The sequence below is a fragment of the Raphanus sativus genome, chromosome 5 (assembly GCF_000801105.2).
Source record: "Raphanus sativus cultivar WK10039 chromosome 5, ASM80110v3, whole genome shotgun sequence".
Taxonomy (NCBI): Eukaryota; Viridiplantae; Streptophyta; class Magnoliopsida; order Brassicales; family Brassicaceae; genus Raphanus; species Raphanus sativus.
The window spans coordinates 25596100-25616860 of NC_079515.1; the positions used below are offsets into that span (position 1 = coordinate 25596100).

At 39.7% G+C, this 20761-nt stretch overlaps 6 protein-coding genes across 6 annotated transcripts; 2 read left to right on the forward strand and 4 right to left on the reverse strand.

Moving 5' to 3' along the window:
• LOC130495174 (protein ROOT HAIR DEFECTIVE 3-like) lies at positions 1 to 5165 on the reverse strand (the record flags this gene model as incomplete). The annotated part of the gene is given in 23 exon segments (XM_056986440.1): positions 1 to 103; positions 205 to 301; positions 393 to 487; positions 623 to 727; positions 821 to 982; positions 1076 to 1172; positions 1254 to 1516; positions 1599 to 1723; positions 1830 to 1995; positions 2137 to 2215; positions 2353 to 2444; positions 2519 to 2587; positions 2673 to 2831; positions 2942 to 2998; positions 3084 to 3146; positions 3230 to 3277; positions 3385 to 3450; positions 3537 to 3600; positions 3700 to 3770; positions 4038 to 4140; positions 4222 to 4288; positions 4373 to 4513; positions 5009 to 5165. Coding segments are annotated over 23 exon segments (2296 nt in total), but the record flags the coding sequence as incomplete, so codon positions are not given.
• Positions 5166 to 5908: 743 nt separating this feature from the next.
• On the forward strand, positions 5909 to 7139 carry LOC130512324 (uncharacterized). The gene is made up of 3 exons (XM_057010171.1): positions 5909 to 6249; positions 6521 to 6614; positions 6797 to 7139. Exons 1-3 carry the CDS (start codon positions 5985 to 5987, stop codon positions 6867 to 6869), a joined length of 432 nt encoding a protein of 143 aa, XP_056866151.1. The 5' UTR covers positions 5909 to 5984; the 3' UTR covers positions 6870 to 7139.
• A 611-nt stretch (positions 7140 to 7750) lies between these two features.
• On the forward strand, positions 7751 to 8744 carry LOC108830455 (EPIDERMAL PATTERNING FACTOR-like protein 3). Its single transcript, XM_018604053.2, has 2 exons — positions 7751 to 8075; positions 8340 to 8744. Exons 1-2 carry the CDS (start codon positions 7931 to 7933, stop codon positions 8588 to 8590), a joined length of 396 nt encoding a protein of 131 aa, XP_018459555.2. The 5' UTR covers positions 7751 to 7930; the 3' UTR covers positions 8591 to 8744.
• A 622-nt stretch (positions 8745 to 9366) lies between these two features.
• On the reverse strand, positions 9367 to 9910 carry LOC108830450 (uncharacterized). The gene has a single exon (XM_018604047.2). The coding sequence runs from the start codon at positions 9785 to 9787 to the stop codon at positions 9503 to 9505; it is 285 nt and encodes a 94-aa protein (XP_018459549.1). The 5' UTR covers positions 9788 to 9910; the 3' UTR covers positions 9367 to 9502.
• A 2369-nt stretch (positions 9911 to 12279) lies between these two features.
• Positions 12280 to 12792, reverse strand: LOC130494947 (uncharacterized). The gene has a single exon (XM_056985804.1). It carries the CDS (start codon positions 12790 to 12792, stop codon positions 12280 to 12282), a length of 513 nt encoding a protein of 170 aa, XP_056841784.1.
• Positions 12793 to 17244: 4452 nt separating this feature from the next.
• Positions 17245 to 18465, reverse strand: LOC130512552 (putative F-box protein At2g02030). Its single transcript, XM_057010649.1, has 2 exons — positions 17971 to 18465; positions 17245 to 17874 (listed from the first exon to the last, which is right to left on the reverse strand). The coding sequence occupies exons 1-2, from the start codon at positions 18413 to 18415 to the stop codon at positions 17357 to 17359; spliced, it is 963 nt and encodes a 320-aa protein (XP_056866629.1). The 5' UTR covers positions 18416 to 18465; the 3' UTR covers positions 17245 to 17356.
• Between the last annotated feature and the right edge of the window lie 2296 nt (positions 18466 to 20761).

Genomic DNA, 20761 nt, shown 5'->3' on the forward strand with positions numbered 1-20761 from the left:
GGTTGGTATTTGTGGATGGAGCTTGTCCTTCTTCAGCGAGTTTCTTAAGGAGATTCATGACCGTTGGAAGGAACTTGGTTGACAAAGAAAGGAGTCCAGGTAGCTGTTGTTGATCAAAGATGAACATTTGCATTTCAGAGAGATTATAAATGAGAATAAACTGAAGAACAGTGGAACTAAGGATGTTGGAAAGCTAGCTCATACCGCTCCATTGCTGAACTCTCCTGAGATATTTAACTGCACCCACAAGGCTTTGGAAACAAGGTATCCGACGAAAAGAACACCGAGCCATAGAGGATTTCTGCCACAAGAGAAGAAAGGGAGAGGTGAGTGGAGAGAAGCTCCTTTATACGAAAAAACAGAGTCAATTCAAAAGAATGAGTAAAGAGAACCTTAAGAGAGTCATAAATTCATTAAATCCAAGAACGACCAATGCAAGGATTGCCCATGGAGGTGGCAACCAGTTGTTATTCCGTCGGTTAGCTTCCTGAAATACAATGCAACTCTATTCAGATTTAAACCTCTAAAACTTTGTAGTGTGTTATAGCTTGTGAACCACCAAGCGAGAAAAAAGAGAGTTCTAATAACATATCTTTATAACATTTAATAATCATCAGCGTACCTGTGCAGAAATAGCCTGTGTAACAGTATACTCTGTTTCGTTTTTGAATTGTCTCCACAGTGATTTACACTGTACAGGTGTGATCAACGTCTTTTCTAGTGCAACCTGATAAATAAGAAGGTAAGAATAGACATCGAGCAATAAGAAGGTAAGACCATATTATTTTTCCTTATAAACACTGAGTGAGGTTTAAGTCACCTGCTCCCAAGTGCTTGAAGCGAGTGAATCAATTGTGCTGATGCTCTTGCTAGTAGCATTGTTATTTGTAGAATTAACCAGAGCGAGAGTCAGTGTCTTCTCAATATTGTCGAGTTCATCATCCAAGCGGATAACAGCCATAACAGACAGCAGCTTCAATGACTATTGAAAAAAAAGAACAAGGGTGTAACATCAAAATCTGGAGAATTTTTTGATAAGAGTCAAAGAATCAGAGCTATAAGATAGGGTTCATACTGCAGAACGAGCCATTTTGGTGATTGCTCTGATATCCTCCTTTCCAGTCCAAATGCGTGGCATTGAATCAGAATCATGGCTGAAGATTGTAGTAAACCTGGATAGAAATTTGTTTAATCAGAAAGCTGTATACAAGACGGAAGCTATGAATAATGACAAAGTAGTATAATGGTGTCACCTATCCTTCATGCGCATCAACGCTCTTCCAGCCTCTTCCTTAGCCTTGGTTTCAACAATACCACGTGCATAGTTCTCAAGGTCAGTGAGCATTTTATTCCGTGTTTCTTCGTCCATGTCGAATCCAGATAATGCGTCGGATAGACCATAGACAGCCAATTCTCCTTCTCGTTTGAGTAGCTTTCTTATTGCTGGCCATGTTTCATCATTAGCTCCATCCAAAAGAGCTTCCACCGGTCCAGATAATGCTACGTTTAGTTTTGACTGCGATGACGATTATCCATTAGGAAGTCCAGAGAGATGTTGACACCTGTAAGGCTTTATTCTGCTTAAGAATTCTATTTACCTCATACAGAGTAGTCAGTTCAGACAGCTTTGCAGTACGTACAGAAGAGATATGGGCTTCAATGTCACGCTGAAGCTTTTCCCGAGTTTTAGATGTATCCCATTCTGCTTGTTCAATAACCGCCTCTGCAACAAAACATTTTTTCAGTGATTCGAATTAATGTCGGATATCTTTAGTACTTATCCTACACATCACAATATTTTTACCAGTGACAACAACAATAAGCTATACCTTCACATCCTTTATCAAAATTAGACACGCAAGACTGAGCGCATACATCCGCTGATGATGAAAAGCCTTCTCCAGCATTCAAGGCTTTCTCAAAAGCATCCTTGAAATTTTCAAGTGCTCCAGATCTCAAATGTCCAAGCAAGTCATGGAAAGTTGGTTGAACAAACTGCATAGGACAATAAGAAAATGACTGCCTAATAATAGGTATCTAATCTTTACAACGATGTCAGTCTGCATTTTTCCAGGTGACGCAGTGATTGCACAAAACACGAGTATAACAGTCACAAGTTAAGAGTATATGCATTACTTGCAATAATTTTTCTTGCAGCTGTTGTCTCTTGGATGATCTTACACCTTCTTCAAAGTATGTTGCTTCTGTGTCATACCTATGACAACCATTAGGACACACATGAAAAGGAAATTCCTACTGTTCTAGAATCTAATAATTGCATAAGAAAACTATAATTCAATAAAGCCGGAACACAAGAAAACTGTATAGGACAATTCAGCACGAAATTCTTACTCTGATAAGCAAGACTGGAGGATTGAGCTCAGCTTTTTTCCAAATCCAGAAACAGGACCAGACTGTACAGCTTCTTCCAGTTCACGCCAATTCTATACAATGTTAAATATTAACGACGAAGTCACTGAGTAGGATAAAACGTAAAGACAGTATTAAGAAAATTCACCTCATTCGCAATAAAACTAGCAAACTTTTCATTGGCAATTTCCTCGCATCGCACAGTTGCTACCATGACCTGCGCATATAGGCAGCATATAAATAACAGGACAAGAAGGAACAATGACGGGTCATGGGGGAGAGCCTTTAGCAAGCAAAATTACCTTGTGGGCTGGGAGGTCCAAGTCTTTGTTGTCTTTGATGACTTGCCACATCTGTTTTGCGCTAAAAGCAAACGCATTAGCAGGGACAACTCCTCGTCTATCACCAGCAAGCCCGCCAGGTGCGACAGAGTGGAAGAACCGTTGTCTCAAACTAGCAACCTTTCATTTACCAAAAAAATATATTGGAAAAGCATTAGTATCAAATACAAAACCATCTGTTTAGTAAAATACTAAGGTAACCCTGGAGTTATCCTAAAATTCGAATGAACCTGCTCTAGGAATAGCTCTTCCTTTTCTTCATAACTATTGAGAGCAATTACTTCAACCTGTCACACAAGAAACAGCTTCATTCCTTGATCCTAGCAAAAGAAGAGTGATACTAAGTCTTATAAAATGGTAAAGCAAACGCACATTGAAGAAATCACTAAGTGGAGTTTCTTTGTGTGCTTGAGGCTTGGGGACTGCATCCCAGATCTGCATTTAAAGACAAGATATAAGGTATAAGGGATTACATAGTCAAACAAACAGAAAAACTAAAGACTGTCTCATTATTTTACCTTTTGAATGTCTTCCCTTAGCACTGGTTCTAAATTTTCCAATGGTGTCTGCAAATATTCACCCACAACTTATAATCCACAAAACAGAATGAAGAAGAAAAGAAATAACAAAGTGCAAGCTACCACTAACTATATGCAGAAACACAAATACATACCCGTGTTTTATCTCTTATGACAAACATCAAAGTCGTTTTCCGCGGACTAAATAACCTCATCATAACCTGATCGCATGTAACAGGAAAAGCGAATAGTGTTAAGAATCAGATCAGCGATAACTCATCCTGATAAGAAGAATGCAGACACTTACCTGGAATACAGTCTTCAAAAGAGGTTTATTTGCTGCTTGCTCCCGACCAATATCATGACACCACCTGCATTATACATCCGAGAGCCAGTTTGTTATAAGATAGAGACAGAAAAGAATGTCTTGCTATCTATAGAAGAAAGTAGAGTACAGAAAAACAACTTACATGTTTATGAGAACTATGTCTGAAACAGCAAGTGCAAATAGAGCACTCTGTTTCTCGAAAGCAGTATCATCCTAACAGCCAAAAAAAAGGAAACTGTACGTAAGTAAGCGATTCTGTACTGACATACTTCTTCATATATAAAGATTTTTTTTTTGTGTGGGCTCACTAAAATTCACACAGCGCGAGAAACCAAGTTTAGACTCTAACCATTACAAGTCAAACTTCATCAAGGTCACTTAAAATCAGTGCAAAAGCTCAAAGTAAGATTATATTAACTGGTGCTTGATAAAAAAAAAGAAAGCAAAGACCCATATATGACAAGGAGCGAGGCTACACACCTCTCCACGCTCTCTCCCATCAGTACCCTCCAAATCCATCACAACGGTGCAAGGCTCAATACCAGCGCATCTAGCAATCCAGATACCCTTAGTCGTCTGGGACCTGAAAACAAGGAAACTCAAGGGTTGAAGTATCATCTTAAATTAAAAGCAAAGCATTCTTCCCACAAAGAGCAGGACATGCCTTCCTCTAAAAGCATCCATTTCTCTAAAGTTCGTTCCAAACAAATGATTCAAGAGCGTACTCTTCCCTGCAAATCCAACCATAATAATAACTTCAAAATCAGCCCAAACACAAGGATCCAGAAGAAGCAAAAAGCTTTTGCATTACATACCACTACTCTGAGGACCCATGATGGATACAACCGCATAGGAAAGACCACATTCTTCCAGTTTAACCTCCTTGATAAAATTATCAACCCCGGAAACATTAAAGGTACCATCTCCATCGATAAGCTGGGTAGAGCAGGCCGCATCTGCATTTATTACAATACAACAAAATAAGCAAACTACGTACATGTAAAGATCAGACCGTCTCTGAACAAATCAAGATCTTTCCCGCATGTAAAACAGCTGAATCTGAAACCTAGTCTTGCATGTACTCGATACAGGACTACTTCAAAGTTTAGACTTTTACTTTAAACCCAGAAAAACCCCTAACCAAATTTCAGATTTTTTTCAATTATAAGATCCTAAATTTCGATATTAACCAAGCAAATCCAACCTCTAGATAACCATTGACACTCATCTAACACCTTGTGAGCAAAGAGATATACAGCAGATAGATCAGATAAACAAACCCTAAACTACAGAGCTTACAAAACAAACTGAAATCGAAAACGAATAACGCTTTATGGATCAGCACAAAAAAAAACGAAAACTGATCAGATCAAAAAGAGAAAAACGGATCCACGAGATCAGGAACATTAATGGAGCAGCAGAGAGAGATAGAGATGTATAAGTAAAAATACCCATTGTCGCACAACGATGCCTCAGATCAGACAGAGTGATGAAAGAAGAGGGACAGAGATCTGAAGAAGGGAAGTCGAGAGGGCTTATGATGCAGCAGTACCGCTGCTTTAAGACGACTGGTTCTGGTTAAGGTCATACCATACGACCTTCTTTCTTTATTTGACAACAACCAATAAAAAAATGCCAGAAATTGATTTTTTTTTTTTTAATTTTTACAACGAATATCTCTACCTTTTATAATTTATAGTACTTTATTTTTTTTACCCCAATATTTACCGATTAATTTATAAGTTCAGGTCCAGTTAACTTTCTTCTTAAAATAATAAAGTAGTATTACCTACAAAAATTAGATAAAATCTTAATTCATTAATAATTCCCAGCTTGAGGAAAAGAACAATTTCAGGTAAAAAATCACTTTAAATCAAAGAAATTATGATATACTCATTACATTAGTCGTCTAAAAAGAGAAATTGGGACCCACGTGGGCAGGGCAGCATATACACACTGATGTGTGGCTGGACAGTGATGGGTCCCACACAAAAGCCCAAGTTTTAGTGGGATCCACTTAGCCGCCTCTTCACCTTTTGCTAAAGTTGGGCGGTGTGATCAGCTCCGGCATAGCGACAACGTGGAGGTTACACCGTCCGAGTGCTTCTCGTTGACGACTGTAGTGGGGTCAGATCGTTTTTCAACGTCATACTATTTATAAATTATTACTATGATTTATTTATGTACATCGACGGTTTTAACCAAGTTAGAAATGAGGCCCAAAAGAGGCCCTTCTAATATCTTGATAAATTACCATAATGCTACTACCATTTAATCGTATGTTTGCTTATTAAACTGGGCCTTCCGGCCCAAAGCCCATCTAGATTTCGTCTTCGAAGAGAAAGAGAGAGAGAGAGAGAGAGAGAGAGAGAGAGAGAGATAGTGAGGTGAGCTCAGAGATCAATTGCAGTAATCTCGGAGAAGACAATGGCTGCCAAAACCCTAATCAGGTCTGGAGCTTCGCTAATGAATCGTTTTCTATCGAAGCCAACGACAAACCTTGTGCAGAACAATCTGAGATCGTTTCAGCAGATAGCTCCTCAGCGGCGACAAGAACTCCCGCCGTGTTTTTTCCCGTCGTTGACGATTCTACAGAACTCGCTAAGCGAAAGTGCTACGCTTCAGGAATTAACGGAACGTGGGTTTCTTCACCCTTCTGGTCTTCCTTCGCTCGACTTCTTCTTACCAGAAGGTACTGTACTTCTCTGCTCTCTTACAATGATTGTTAGGGTACATGATGATTATGATGATTTGAGCATTAGTCTGGTCCTGATCATTGTTCTGTTTCTAAAGATTTGATCTTTGATTGGAATGAGAAAGTTATCTTACTTGCTCATGTGCTCACACAGTAGAAAAAAGATTAAAGACAGAACCTTTAGGTTGTTTATTCTTGTTATTGTCCAATTTACTGCTAGTGGAAGTACTTGATGACTGCCTAATTATCTTTGGACTTGGTGATGTAGTCGATCCATCAAGCGAGCCATTGCTTCTATTTCCCAAGAGGACATTCCAACCTAGCACTATCAGGCGCAAACGTAACCATGGATTCTTTGCCCGGTATGTCTCTTATTTTAGTCCATGAATAGAGTCCTTGTTTCTATTCGTATGAAAAAAAAAATCATTGCTCTTTCTCATTCACATTGGAGGATTTCGTTATGTAGCACTCTTCGTTTGTGCATGGTGTTTGACCGACCAAACTGTTAACTCATTGGATTAGTGAATGTCTTGAATATGAACAGCAAAGCAACCAAAGGTGGACGGAGAGTCATAGCTCGGAGAATAGCAAAAGGGCGTCACAGAGTCACGGCCTAGAATATCTCTCTTTAGTCCTTTCTATGAATCTATCAGATTAGGCCGGATAAGTATCTTCCTTGCGTCTTTCCAGCCTAAAAAATCTGAAACTTCGATCTCATCAATAACAACGATAGATGTACTGTTGTGTTGAATCTCGGAGTCGGAAGTGAAATTCATAATTTTAAAGATCACCATTATCTTTTGTTTTTCAACAATCTCAACTCCTTTTTAAATGGCTACTTTACACCAAGGAATAAGATTTTCTACATGACGCTCGGTTACATTTTACATACATCTTCCACGCATACGTGCTTAGTTATATGTGTACAAGGACGACGAACACTTAATATGAAGAGTGTGAACTTATCCTACAAACTGACACGACTATAACCTGAAGAGGAAGCAACATTTATGAAAAAATAACTAGAGTAACGTTTCAGACTCCGTGTGAGGCTGTGAGCTTGGCATTATCCTAAACTATAAACTATCCATTTCCATCATTTATTGGATCTGACACCATCAAGCCAAGCCTTCTGCCTACGCTTGCAGCATGAATATAACTCTTGTCACTGAACATGTGTACGGTGTACTATAAAGAAAATAACCCTATTTCTACTAGTTTATTTCTTTTATTGCTAGTAATGGAAACGAGGCCATAGAGCTAAAAAAATGGCTCTGCAGTCTATGCAAGACAAACGAAAGACTCTCTCTCTCTCTCTCTCTCTCTCTCTTAACTGTTTTCTGATTCAAATATTTACTTCATGTACCCGGTAATGTCAGAAAAAATGTTCCATTAATGAGTTGTAAAATCCCAAAGATTCAAAAAACTTGAGAAGAAAACGAGAAAACATGCTCATAGGTTAACCGGTTTGAGTTTTTTAATCAGAAGGCAAGAGTTAATAGATTGGTAAAAAAAATTTGCTTGACTTGTCCCATACGCAACAACCTTGCCTATCTTGTAGGCACTAGGCCTAAGAAAACCCACAAGCTTCTTTTAGATCTCAGTATCCTTCTTCTTCCTCTTTACCTCTTTCAGGCTTTCTATATAAAGCCATTATCATCATCAAGTTATCTTTATCATGAGAAACCATCAAGTTATCTTCATCATGAGAATGGGAGAAATAAGAAAGTGGTATGTGGCTATAATGGCGTTGATACAAGTAGTGAGCTGGGTGTGTGCAACAAGCAGACCTACTGCTTCCAGTCATGTTTCTTTTCATCCAGGTTTGATTTTTTCTTTTTTTTTTAATCTTTCCGAGTCTACTAATCAAACCATTACTATGTATGCATATAATGCTAATCATACATGTGGATATTCAAGCGTGAAGAAAATACATTGTTTGGTTTCTGTTTGCAAAACAAGATTAGGTTGAATCTACAACTGCTTTTACCTTTTAAGAAAATTAATGACTTATTAGAGAGTCTAAACCGTTTGGCTAAACCACTAAAGTATAGTGACTAAACCGAGTGAGAATATTGGATATGCAGGGATATTAAGCCCACAGGCGGCAGAATACAACTCTAGGAGACCACCTATATTGAAGCCAAATGAGAAAACAGAGATAGGAGAGATGGAGAAGAGAAGAATAGGATCAAAGCCACCAAATTGTGAGAAGAAATGCTATGGATGCGAGCCATGTGAAGCAATCCAAGTCCCTTCCATTTCTTCAGTTCCTAACCTCTCTACTCATTATGCTAATTACCAACCTGAGGGTTGGAGATGCCACTGTGCCCCTTAATTAATTATTCCTTAACTAGACTTTGTTAAAAACTTAACATATATTTCATATTATTCACATGACTCTCTTGTAAATAATTATCATCAGCATTTCATGTTTAATTAAGGAGTGAAAGTTATATAAAATGAGAAACATTAATCAACTTTTCGCATACCATTTTGAGCTACCTGTATAAACTGATACTTATGTTCTGCAACGTGACCCAAGCTAGTCTCAAGATATTAGATGAAGACGCATAGGGTGCGTTGTTCTTCTATGTTGCTGATAATACTCAGGATTTTTAAAATAGATACTAAGTAGACTAAGTGACTTCATAAATGCAGAACATAAATAGCTTCACAGATGATCAAACTAGAGAAACATTCACATGCAGCGTTTGCTTTGATCATTGATGGGAAGACACTTACATATTGCTTTGGAGGATGATATTTAGTATCAATTACTTGCACTAGCAGTTGGACGTGTCTCTCCCAAGCAGAAAGCACTTTGTAAGACTGATGCACCACAAGTCCTAATAATAGCTTCTGATTGTTGATTTGAACCACTTATGTTGGTTTATCTATGTTTTCTAGGTAACCAGGCTAGCAAATGATAGTGCCAATGATGTTGGGATGATTCAACAAGCCGATATAGGTGTATGAGTGGTACAAGCGCAGCATCAAGTGATACAACGTCCACCAAACACATCATAGTTGATCCATTAAACAAACAAAGTGACTGTAGAATGTTCTTTGTGGGAATAAGTGTACACTAAAATTAAAAAACTCACTAGAAAATTAAAAAACTCACTAGAGATTCTTATATATAGTTTTTGCAAGATATTTAACACACTCAGCAAGAAAGAGATTCGTTGATTGGGTTTTACATATTATATAATATTGAAATAAAAAGAAAGTGAAGGAGGATATTATTTCAAGAAATACCGATAACATCTTTGAACCACTTGAAGCTCTTTCTAATGGATCCCTTCATCTTCTGTTCAACGGAGTAAACCTTATAGCCAGCGACTCTCCTCTTCCTCCGCGTCTCTGGATCGCTGAAACTCCAGCTTCTAGACCCCGCGCTTGAAGCGCTTTTGCTTTTCTTTACCTTCATCTGGTAATCGTTTGTCTGATCTGCTGCTGCTGAATCGTCGAAACTGTAACCTTTCACCACAACTGCGTCTCGGCCGTTTCCAGACGCGGCTGTTGGTTCCATTTTTCTTTGTAAGAGAATTCTCTATGGTGGTGGTGGTGGTGGTGGCTCCGTGATTTTGAGTAGTCGTCTCTGTTTTTTTAACTGGATTGTACTTTATAAAAGGAAATTAACGATATGATTGCTTCTTTTTTCAAATTATTAAAGGTGTCTTTTTGGGAAATTAATTTACAATTTTCATGCGGAGTTGGTCTAAGGTCCCGACCCACTTGTAAGTTGTAACTAAACAACTATATTAGGACCCGCCCTAAAGGGCGGAAATTGATTTGTCAAATTTCAATTAATAATATATGGTATATATAATATGTGTATATAATATTATATATATTTTGTGTAACATTTATATATATATACATATTAGACATATATATAATATTTTATAAAATATATATAGAATTTAATAGTGTTATAATTTGTGTTGTACTTGTTATTAGTTTGTATTTAATTTTCTTTCATTTTTAGTATAATAATTTGTCTTGTCACACTTTTTACCTTTTAACTTATACACATAGTTATGCCATTTTTCAAAAAAAAAACTTATAAACATAGTCTCGTAAAATGTAATATATAAACATAGTCTCGTAAAATTGAGTATAGTCTCGTAAAATGTAAAAGCCAGATAACCAGAAACCATATCAAAAGCTCTTGCCCTTAGACATGTATGATCAATTTATTCTTGTAAGATATAATGATAATAGCTACTATTCAGGTTCCACCTTGTTCTCTTTGGATTCTCTCTAGGGAAAGTATTGTACACAGATAAAGTCTGATAGTGTTAACGTTAAGTGTTTGTGCTTCCTTTGGTGACTCGTGAAGGATTACACGGATAGTGTTAAAGAGCTCTGCTACTCAGGCTAAAGTCATTGGCACAATAGTATCTATATCTGGTGCTCTAGTTATAGTGCTATACAAAGGCCCGAAACTTCTCTCTTCTGCTTCTTTTACATCTTCAGAACCTACCCTTTCGCTTTACCTTGATTTGACTTCTTTCGATTCAAGTTGGATTATAGGAGGCGTATTTAGCTCGTTACGCAGTACTTGCTTGTTTCAGTATGGTATATTCTTCAGGTATGACAAAAGACTATTTTTGTGATTTTATTTCGGGGACACATACAGCTCTTGCTAAGTTTGGTAGCTCTCTAAGATTCCAGACTCAGATCTGGTCAAGGATACTGATATGATAGCTCCTCCTTGCCCACGAACCACACTATACCCACCAGAATCTCTTCTACTATGTCATGTGGAATGTTTACGCTTCTTCTTCTCTTCCCCTCCATCGCTAGCTGGACCACCTACCTTTAGTTAGGGTTATCAGCTCTTTTTGTGTGTATTGTGCCATAATATGACCATGATCTTGTATGCTGAGGCTGATTCTTGTCTGAACTCGAGAATGAGCAGTGAATATATTCTGAGAGATAGGAAGGATCAACATGGCTGCCAGATACTCGAGAATGAGCAGTACAAAGTATCTTTTTAGAGAATGAATACTTTTAAGTACACATTGTCTTCCTTGTTCATGTTTCCTGTTATATGTACTGATAAAGGCTTGGTGTACCTCGGACAAAGGCAATCCACTCGGCAGTAACTTGATTAAGTATTTACTCATCAAGATAAGTTGCTTATAAAAAAACATTTGTCTATTAAAGCATCAATACATAAAAATACAATACAATCAAACTAATTGGTAAACAGAGACTAGTGTCTCAAAAAAAGACATATGGTATTTACTAGCAGTAAATTTGTAAGGAAAAATATGGGTTTTGGAACCGTAGAATACCCATATGTCAATGACGAGAGTGAGAGGATAACATAATTGTTGATTGTTGCCACCGGAATGATGAACCTATTGTAGAATTCTGGCGGAAAACACGAAAATTCTATGGAATACATAACTTCCCATGAACTCTTTTTTTTTTTTTTTTTTTTTTTTTTTGCAAGTACTCAATTCTTTATTCCATCCCAAAACAAGGACAATGTTTTGAACAAGAGCTGAAGCAAATAATAAAACGACAACAGATTGGAGGCTAACTATAAATATAAGAAACACATGTGAAACAGGATTGCAGTGAATTGAATTCCTTGTTGGAGAGCTCTGCTAGGAGTCAAAGTGGTGAAACCAGAGTTGAAGATATGAGTCGTGAGTTGTTGAAGAGTGCTGCAGTCGTTGGCGCCGAGAAACACCTCTCATACGATCCAAACCAAACAATTTAGCTTTTTATAATACCAGTGATCTCTCTGATCAGTACCCGAGATGGTTCGCAGTCGAAGCATGCAATCTCCCATTTCTTTCCTTCCACATCACATATAAAATAGCCTGAAATAACAAGTAGCAAATATCTCTGAGCATCGAGTTACCTGCTGCGGAAGGTAACCAAGAGATAATGCTCTCATAGCCTTGCGGAGGTGAGAAAGTAGGAGCACTGAAGAATCTGGTCCAGACCTCTTGGGAATAGGAACACTGAAAGAAAACATGATCTCGGCTCTCATCGGAGGCATTACAAAGAAGACAAGTTGTAGGAACATTCATTCCCACTGCTGCAGCCTGTCTCTCGTTGGGAGTCTATTGAGGGTTGCCACCCACGATAGAAAGGCATGCTGGGAATTCTGGTTTTAAACCAAATTGTCTTGTGCCAAGGGACAGTAGGAGGAGAGGGATGTAAGGTCTCCCACGTCTTCGAAGCAGAAAAACGACCAGGTACTGTATTCGGGTTGTTCCTCCAAAGAAAGGCATCAGGAAGATCCGATGACAGATCAGGAGGATTGGCGGGAAGACAAGCCTTAATAAGCTGAATAATCGGGTGACGACCTCTCGGAAGAAGCCAAGAATCCCCTGATATAACTTCTGAGACGCGCGCTGTAGAAGAAATGCCTAATACTCGTGGACCATCTGGCCCCGCAACGGTGCTCAGCGGGCCTAGACCCGTCCAGTCATCGTGCCAAAAGAAAGCCTGAGAACCGGAGTTTATCTGACATGAAACAAATGGACGAGCTACAGGCCTGAGCTTCATCAATCGTCTCCAGATAGAAGATCCTGAATTTTCAAAATCGCAGTCCATATAGTACCATCATCAGCCAGTAGATGTTCATTGATCCAAGCTACCCATAACGATCCGGTCGCTGCAAAGAGTAACCAGATGAGCTTCAAACCGAAGACAATATTAGAAGCTTCTAATCTGCGCAGACCGAGACCACCCGCGGATTTGGGGGTGCATACGGACTCCCACGAAACCTTTGCTCCTCTAGCTGAGTCCGTTCCTCCACTCCAAAGAAATGCATTGCACAAGTGCTCCACAGCATCTATGCATCCTTTGGGAAGTTGAAAGATTGATGCCCAGAAGTTGAACATACCATATAGAACAGACTGAATCAAAGTAAGTCTCCCCGCAAACGACAAATGGCGAACTGTCCAAGAAGATATCTTTTTTCTGACTCTATCAACCAAAGGCTGGTAGTCGAGCTTAGTGATCCTATTAGGCATCAAAGGTACGCCCAGATACCGAACAGGTAAAGACCCTGGAGTAACACCAAAACGTTCTGCCAACTCCTTAGTAGCCTGTGTGTTCCGACCATCTCTAAAAAGACCAGTCTTTGCAAGATTTAAGCCGAGGCCCGATCCCATATAAAAACGAATTGAGAACATTGATAATAGCAGCTATCGATTCTTCACTACCATCAAAGAAAATGAGCATGTCATCCGCAAAACAAAGATGAGTGATGAGAGGATAACGACCTTTTGGATGAGTACCGAACAGATGATCACGAGCAGCAGAGTCTAGGTTCTTAGACAAAATATCCATAGCTATAACAAAGAGGGAGGAGGAGATAGGATCACCTTGACGAAGACCTTTTTCCCCTGGGAAAAACCCAACTAGCTCCCCGTTGAAAGCTACAGAATAATGAGGCGATGTAATACCAGTCCTGATCCAAAGAATAAAGACTTCGGGCAAATTGAAAGCCTCCAAAACATTCAAGAGGAAGGACCAATCGACGTTGTCATAAGCCTTGGTGATATCTATTTGCAAGCAGCCTCTAGAAGTGTCACCTGGAGTGTTGAAATCGGAAACCAATTCAGACGCAAGAAGAACAATTTCACATAATAGTCTCCCTTTGATGAACCCGACTTGGTTTCGCTGTACCACCAATGGAGTTATCTTCTTTAGGCGAGTGCCAATAATCTTTGCAATGACCTTATAAACGGTATTGCACAGTGAGATAGGCCGAAACTCCGAGAGGTTTGCTGCACCTGGAACCTTAGGCAAAAGAGATATGACCGTGGCATTCACCTGCCTAGACAGACAAGGATTGAAAAGAAGTTACGAACTGCTTCCACGAGGTCGTTGCCAACCAGCTCGCAAGAAGAAACAAAAAACTCCACAGAGAACCCGTCGGGGCCTGAAGCTTTATTCTTAGGCAAAGCAAACACGGTCTCTCTGATTTCTACTTCCGAAGGAAGAGCTGTAAGCTGAGCTGCAAGTGAGTCAGAACACCGGAATGGGTGGATATTTCTGATCTCTTCTACCGAATATGGAGCAATGTTAGCGTTCGCAGTGCCAAGAAGATCTTCATAGAATTGAGAAGCCATTGTCTTCAAAGTAGCAGAGTCAAAGATCTTGTTTCCCAACTGGTCTAGCAAGTAGTGAATGACATTCTTCGAAAGATTTGACCTGACCGCTTTGTGAAAAACTCCTGTATTAGAATCACCAACAGTAAGCCATCGAACCCGAGATTTTTGATGCAGGAAGGATTCCTCAGCTGCAGCAAAGAACATCCAAGATTTCCTAGCTGCAGATTCATCTTCAAAAAGCTGAGTAGATGGATCAGACAATACTCTCAACTGAACCTGATCCAAGGCCTGACGAGCTTCTTTTGCTCTGAGCTGGATATTGCTGAAACTACTCCTATTAATCGATTTGCAACACATCTTAGCAGCACGAAGCTTCTTGTATAGAGCAGTCATGGGAGAATCCAAGGGAGAGACTAACAGAGTAGCCGCCGTCCAAGCATCCTCCAAGAGGCGATGAAATTTCGGATGAGTTGAGAACATATCAAAGTAGATAAACCGACACTTCCTCGGAGATAATTGGTTTGCTAAATGAACGAGGCAAGGCGAATGATCAGACGAACCCGGAGTATCAAAGAAGGCATAAGAGTCAGGGTAGCGCTCCACCCAAGCTTCATTCACTAAGGCCCTATCAATCTTCCTGGATTTAGGGTTCGAATCGCTCTTGTTATACCATGTGAAGAAGCAACCTCTGAAGGCCAAATCAAAAATCTCGCTTTCCTCAAGACAATCTGCGAACTCTTGTATTCCCCGGGGACAAAGCTCCGACGGAGAGCTAGAGAAAACCTCGTCAGAAGATAAAACTTGATTGAAATCTCCAAGGAGAATCCAAGGAGTATCATGAAGGTTTCTGGAATGAGCCAACTCTCTGATCTTGTCCCACAATTCCAGTCTTTATTCTCGAAGATTACGAGCATAAATGAATGCTACGGAAAAAGACTGTTGAGTCTGAGGATTAAAGACTCCACAAAGAACCAGCTGAGGGGAGGAGTAAAAGATTATTACTGACAATAATGGATCCCAGGCCACCACTATGCGTCCGTTATTAGCTTCCAAAGAGTGATTCCCTTCAAACCTCCAACCAGGAACTACAGAGTTCATAACGCCAAGTAAATTTTCCTGCTGCACATGTGTTTCCAAAAAACCGCCTAGAAGAGGCCGGTTACGCCTAATCCAATCAATAACTAGAGATTGTCTATCCCTGCCGTTGAGGCCCCGCACATTCCAAAAAAAACTCTTCATTGAGAGACAAAAAGGGGCAGTGCTGCGCACTAGGCTTCCTTAGAATGAACAGGACGCGAGCGCCTTTGTTCATCGGAAGCTAAACCAAAATTATCAACTGTACCCTTAGAAATGGAAGCCACAGAGATGGAGTTCCCACTATCAGAACCACTGGTCAGCAGATATATTTTCTGACGCAGCTTCCTTCTCGCATGTTTTCTGGAATTAATAGTAGAGTTTTCTGGGGGTCAGAATTGATTGCAGCAAGCCGGTCACGAAGAATGGCTTGAGCCGCTGCAACTAATTCCTCTTCTTCCGCAAACTTATCATCCGTAACCAGAGCATTTCTCTCTTCTCCAGGCGAAGAAACCTCATTTCCTTGCGCAACTTCAGATCGCTTTGCAACATAGTGCCAATCAGACGACGCCGAGTAATCTGATCCCAAATATAGATTTGGAGGCAAACTCTTCGCTCTAGATACCTTTTTCTTGCCCTGAGAACAAGGATCAGCTGGAGACGCAGGAGCACGTACTAGCACTTTTTTAGGAGACACGGAAGGAGAGACAAGAGTCTTCTGCCGTATGGTCCCGTCTGAAGGGGGAGAGTGAGCAGCTACAGGGGAGGATGGGGTCGAAGAAGAAGCAGAAGCTGCCTCTGGATCAACAGTCATAACACCCGTAAAAGCAGGGAAATCCTTAGACGCATGTGAAGGCTTCTTTAGAGGCTGCAGGCATCGTAAACGAAGATGTCCAAAGTCCCCACACGCACTGCATTTGGGAGGAATTTTCTGAAATTCAACTGGAAGGTTAACAGAGTTCCCTAGTTTGTCTGTCACACGAACTACAGATGGCCGTGGCTTCTCCAACTCTATGACCACACGAAGCTTGACAACTCCATTGGTATATGGCTTAATATCAGGGTACTCGGAATGAACCGGAAATCCCACTGCAGAAGCCATAGTGCTGAAACCCAAAAGAGACCATAGCTCTACTGGAACCTTTTTAAAGAGAACCCAAACTGGCGTGTGTAAAAGCTTCATATCAGAGAGGCTAATCGAAGGATGCCAAAGCAATGCTGTGAAAGAACAATTCCCCGAATGCCAGAAACCAATGTCAAGTGCCCACTGGCGCATGATTGGGCAAGGAATGAAGATCAGGTACGAACGCTTGGAATGAAGCTTCACCAAGATGTTCCCATTCTTCCCCCAGATAGGGTTTAAATCTGAGAAGACCTTAGCTGGAGAGGGAGGACGACCATGGAAAAAGGCTACCAAATGATCCTTCCAAGTGGTAGAGGAAACAAGAGTAATTGAATCCGGAGCCTGAATAGACGGAATCCCATCGACTGAAACGGAAGGAGAGGCCACTTTAACCAAAGGTTGAAAAACCGATTTAGCTTTATTGACCCACGAAGAGGATTTCAGCGAAGACGGAACCGCCGTCAGAACCGAAGCCGGAGACAAAGCACGAGCCTCTGCTCCGAGAGGAGAAACCAGAGGAGCTTGCTCGCCTTCAACAGAAAGGAGCGGAAGAAGAGAGTAGACAACGGGATCTGGAGAAGGGTGGAGGAACAGTAAATCTGGCGGAACGGGAGGAGGGGGAAGCACCGGGGATGAAGCAGAGATCGCCATGGAGAGACAGAGAGGAGTAGGGGAGAGAGAGTTCTCGCCGGAGAGCGTGAGGCTGCTCCGTCGGCGGCGGCAAGAAAGGAAACCCTATTCGCCTATTGAGTCGCGTGAGAGCGTTTTTTTTCTTTCAACAAATGACATTATCATCCCCATGAACTCTTGTTTATGTCTTGTTTATGTCTCGCTCCCTATGGAGTCGCGTGAGAGCGTTTTCTTCCCATGAACTCTTGTTTATGTCTAGACCCCAAATTTTGAAGAGAAGGTCGTTATTACCAAGACGTTTCTTGAAGATGCATGGACGATGATTAAGAATACACATGCTTAATTCACGGCAGTCTCTAGACTCCAAATCCTGAGTAGAAAAACTATGAAACGTCTCTGTGTGAAGATCAAAAGCTAGTAGTTTACAGATGCACGGTTGGCCGTAACCCATCTCTTCGCGGTTGAAGCTGAAGCAATAGAGCACTCCATCCAAGTGAATTATAGGTTGGTCACAGTAAATTCGACAGTTGGGTGGATCTACGTATCTCCAACTATTAGAGTCAAGAGACAAAACCTTGCACCTAGTAAATTCATTCACCAATTTGTCATTACACTGGAAAAACCATAATAGCTTATACTTTGGAATCACACCATTCTCTCTTCCGATCCCTAGCAACGAATACATCGATTGCCCATAAACTACAAAAGCAAACCAAATTTATATAAACAAAAAAGGTTATATAAAAGGGTTTTTGAGTAATTGAAAGTATAGAGATTGAGTTAATATTTAAGTACCTTCATCGAGGGTAGAGGTGGGATCAGGGAGTATGCGGCGGCTATTAGTAGCAGGATTGACAAGGTTAAACTTAAGATCATTGGTTTTGGTATAGATACAAAACAAACCGTCGCAAGGCTCTGAGACTTTGAAATCATAAGTAGGTCGAAAAGGTTTGATGGGTAGATATGGACAATTCTGTATGCTTCCACTGCAAGGCGTGATCAACAGCTTTTCTAGAACGAGACTATTTCGTCTTCTTCTTCCTGTTGAAAGAATCGTCGCTCCTCCTAGAGATTTCTGATACCTTATGTGTTTCTCTATGAAACACGTTGATTCTATGCTTCTTCTCCATTCTTTCGACACTACTTTGAATCTCACCAGAGACTTCACAGGTACCTTCACCAGAATTTCTTCTACTATATCACGTGGAATGTTTACGCCTCTTCTTCTCTTCCCCTCCATCGCTAGCTAGACCACCTACCTTTAGTTAGGGTTACGTTTCTTTCTATCGCAACTCTACTTATATTTAGGTTAAACTAATTCATATCCACATGGGCTGAGTTTTACACGAATCACCCCACTAATTACCCAAACTAGTTAGTTAGTAACTAGGTGGGCTTGACTCATAACTCATTTATAAAATAAATGAGCTATTATGGTTAAAATAGTAATGAACGTTGAATTTATCAAATTTAGTTTTTTATTTGCTTAACACAAATTTAACATCAAACCTTAAAGCCACATGAACCAACTGATCTTCTTCTCAAATTTAGTTACATGTTGTAATTCACGTGATCGATTGCTTGATTCATTTATAAAATAAATGAGTTAAAATATAATTCAACGATTAGTTGACTATTATTTTTGTTGCTTTTCTACATGCACGTTCATCTCGAGCATCTTTTCTTCCTGTCCAAGCAATCTTTTTCTAAGTAGCCTTCTTCTTCTTCTTCTTTTGTTGGTGATTCCACCACCTTCTCCTCATAATCATGCTCACAGACTTAGCGAAGCGTTCGTTCGCTTAGCTCATCATCCCCATAACTTTACTAAGTTAACATTTCTGCACATGCTCTACAGTATTCACGCACGCAATATTATTTATCATCACTATATAAGAGCAACTCCAACGGAAAAATGCATCATAGTTTCTTAAACATGTTTTTACTCACTAGAAACTCACATGCTACATGTTTGTTTTTAAATAGATGAACTTCCCCAAAACATTTAAACATAAATTCAAAAATTCAATAACATTAACATATTGATTTTATTTGTGTGAGAATCCCAAGTTGAGAGATTTTACCAATGGGGTTGCTCTAATATGTGTTAAAATAATCAACTGGTTATTGAATTTAATGATTTTCTTTGTAATTTTATTTAAAAAATATATATACTGCAAACCTCATGTATGATGTATACATATGTTCATGCATATTGGTATATCATCGCAAAACATTGGTTCAAAATGTGGATATCGAATAGTGGACTAGAGAATAGCATAACTCTCAACAATATAGCTTCGTGAATCCGTTGCTTGAATCTTGAAAGCTAAAAGAAAGATGAAATATATGAAAAAGTATATAAGAATTGATGCTTTTTCTCTTGTTCTGTTGAATAAAGAGATGTGGCCTTTTATTTATGAAAAACAAGGGGTGGAGCTCCGCACAAGCCCAGCGTTATTGACAACTAAAGGTTTTATAATACTCAAAAAGTGTAAAAATTGTGGATTTAGAAATTTAAAGTTTAGTTAAGATTATGAGAATTTTATGTTCATGTGCCAATCCTATATATCTTCAATATTTTTGTTTTTTTGTGTTTCTTTTTCATTTTAGTTATTACTATTGATTTTGTGAGTTTATTCTTACACTACAAGAAAACACGCCGATATCGAGGGGCTTTTTCCTCGGTATTTCGTCGGAATACGCTTATTCCGACGAAATACCGAGGAAAATGTCCCTCGAAAAAAACTCGTCGAAATTTCATTTTCCGTCGAAATTTCCTCGAAATTTTGTGACGGAATTTCGAGGAAACATAATTCCGAGGAAATTTAGAGGACTGCCCTTCGTCGAAGAGGTCCTCGGAATATATTGAGGAACAATTCCCTCGGTATATACCGAGGATTATACCGAGGGAAAAGACCTACGAAAATTTTCGAGGAACATGTCCCTCGGAAAATTTCGAGGAAAGCAGCCCTCGAAAATTTTCGAGGAAAGCCGTTCGTCGAAATTTTCCGAGGGACAGGTTCCTCGAAAATTTTCGAGGGCTGCGAAAATTTTCGAGGAACCCTCCCTCGGAATATACCGAGGAACACTTCCCTCGGTATATACTGAGGACATCTGTTCCACGGAATATTCCGAAAATTAAATTTTTTTAAAAAAATATTTTTTTAAAAAATAATATTTTTAAAATTTAAATTCGTAAATATAAAATTAAAATTTAAATTAAAAACATATTATTTAAAATTCAAAGTCATACAAACGAAAAGAAAACATTTAGAGTTTTTGAAATAAATTAAACTACGGGGTTTGGAAGTCCGGGTCTGGCATGTTCGGGAAGTCGACGTTGGCGTTCGGGTTCATGCTCCTCATCATCGCCATCATTTGCTCGTTCAGCTTCCTCTGTGCCTCCCAGCCCGCCTCTTGACTCGCCACCATGGACTCCAGCGCAGTTATGCGAGCATCCTTGTCCCTCATCTGGCTCAGAAGGACTTCTTGATCAACATAGGACGATGGTGGTGTAGAAGCAGACGGAACCGAGGGAGACCGACGAGCCAAACCGAACAAACGGCCCTTCTTCTTTGGAACCGAC

Coding starts and splice junctions, on each gene's coding strand:
- LOC130512324 (XM_057010171.1), top strand. CDS start 5,985: ATGGCTGCCAAAACCCTAATCAGGTCTGGAGCTTCGCTAATGAATCGT. Junction 6,250..6,520: donor CGACTTCTTCTTACCAGAAG/GTACTGTACTTC, acceptor TTGGTGATGTAG/TCGATCCATCAAGCGAGCCA. Junction 6,615..6,796: donor AACCATGGATTCTTTGCCCG/GTATGTCTCTTA, acceptor GAATATGAACAG/CAAAGCAACCAAAGGTGGAC.
- LOC108830455 (XM_018604053.2), top strand. CDS start 7,931: ATGAGAAACCATCAAGTTATCTTCATCATGAGAATGGGAGAAATAAGA. Junction 8,076..8,339: donor TCATGTTTCTTTTCATCCAG/GTTTGATTTTTT, acceptor TTGGATATGCAG/GGATATTAAGCCCACAGGCG.
- LOC108830450 (XM_018604047.2), bottom strand. CDS start 9,787: ATGGAACCAACAGCCGCGTCTGGAAACGGCCGAGACGCAGTTGTGGTG.
- LOC130494947 (XM_056985804.1), bottom strand. CDS start 12,792: ATGAAGCTCAGGCCTGTAGCTCGTCCATTTGTTTCATGTCAGATAAAC.
- LOC130512552 (XM_057010649.1), bottom strand. CDS start 18,415: ATGGAGGGGAAGAGAAGAAGAGGCGTAAACATTCCACGTGATATAGTA. Junction 17,875..17,970: donor CACCTCTACCCTCGATGAAG/GTACTTAAATAT, acceptor TTGCTTTTGTAG/TTTATGGGCAATCGATGTAT.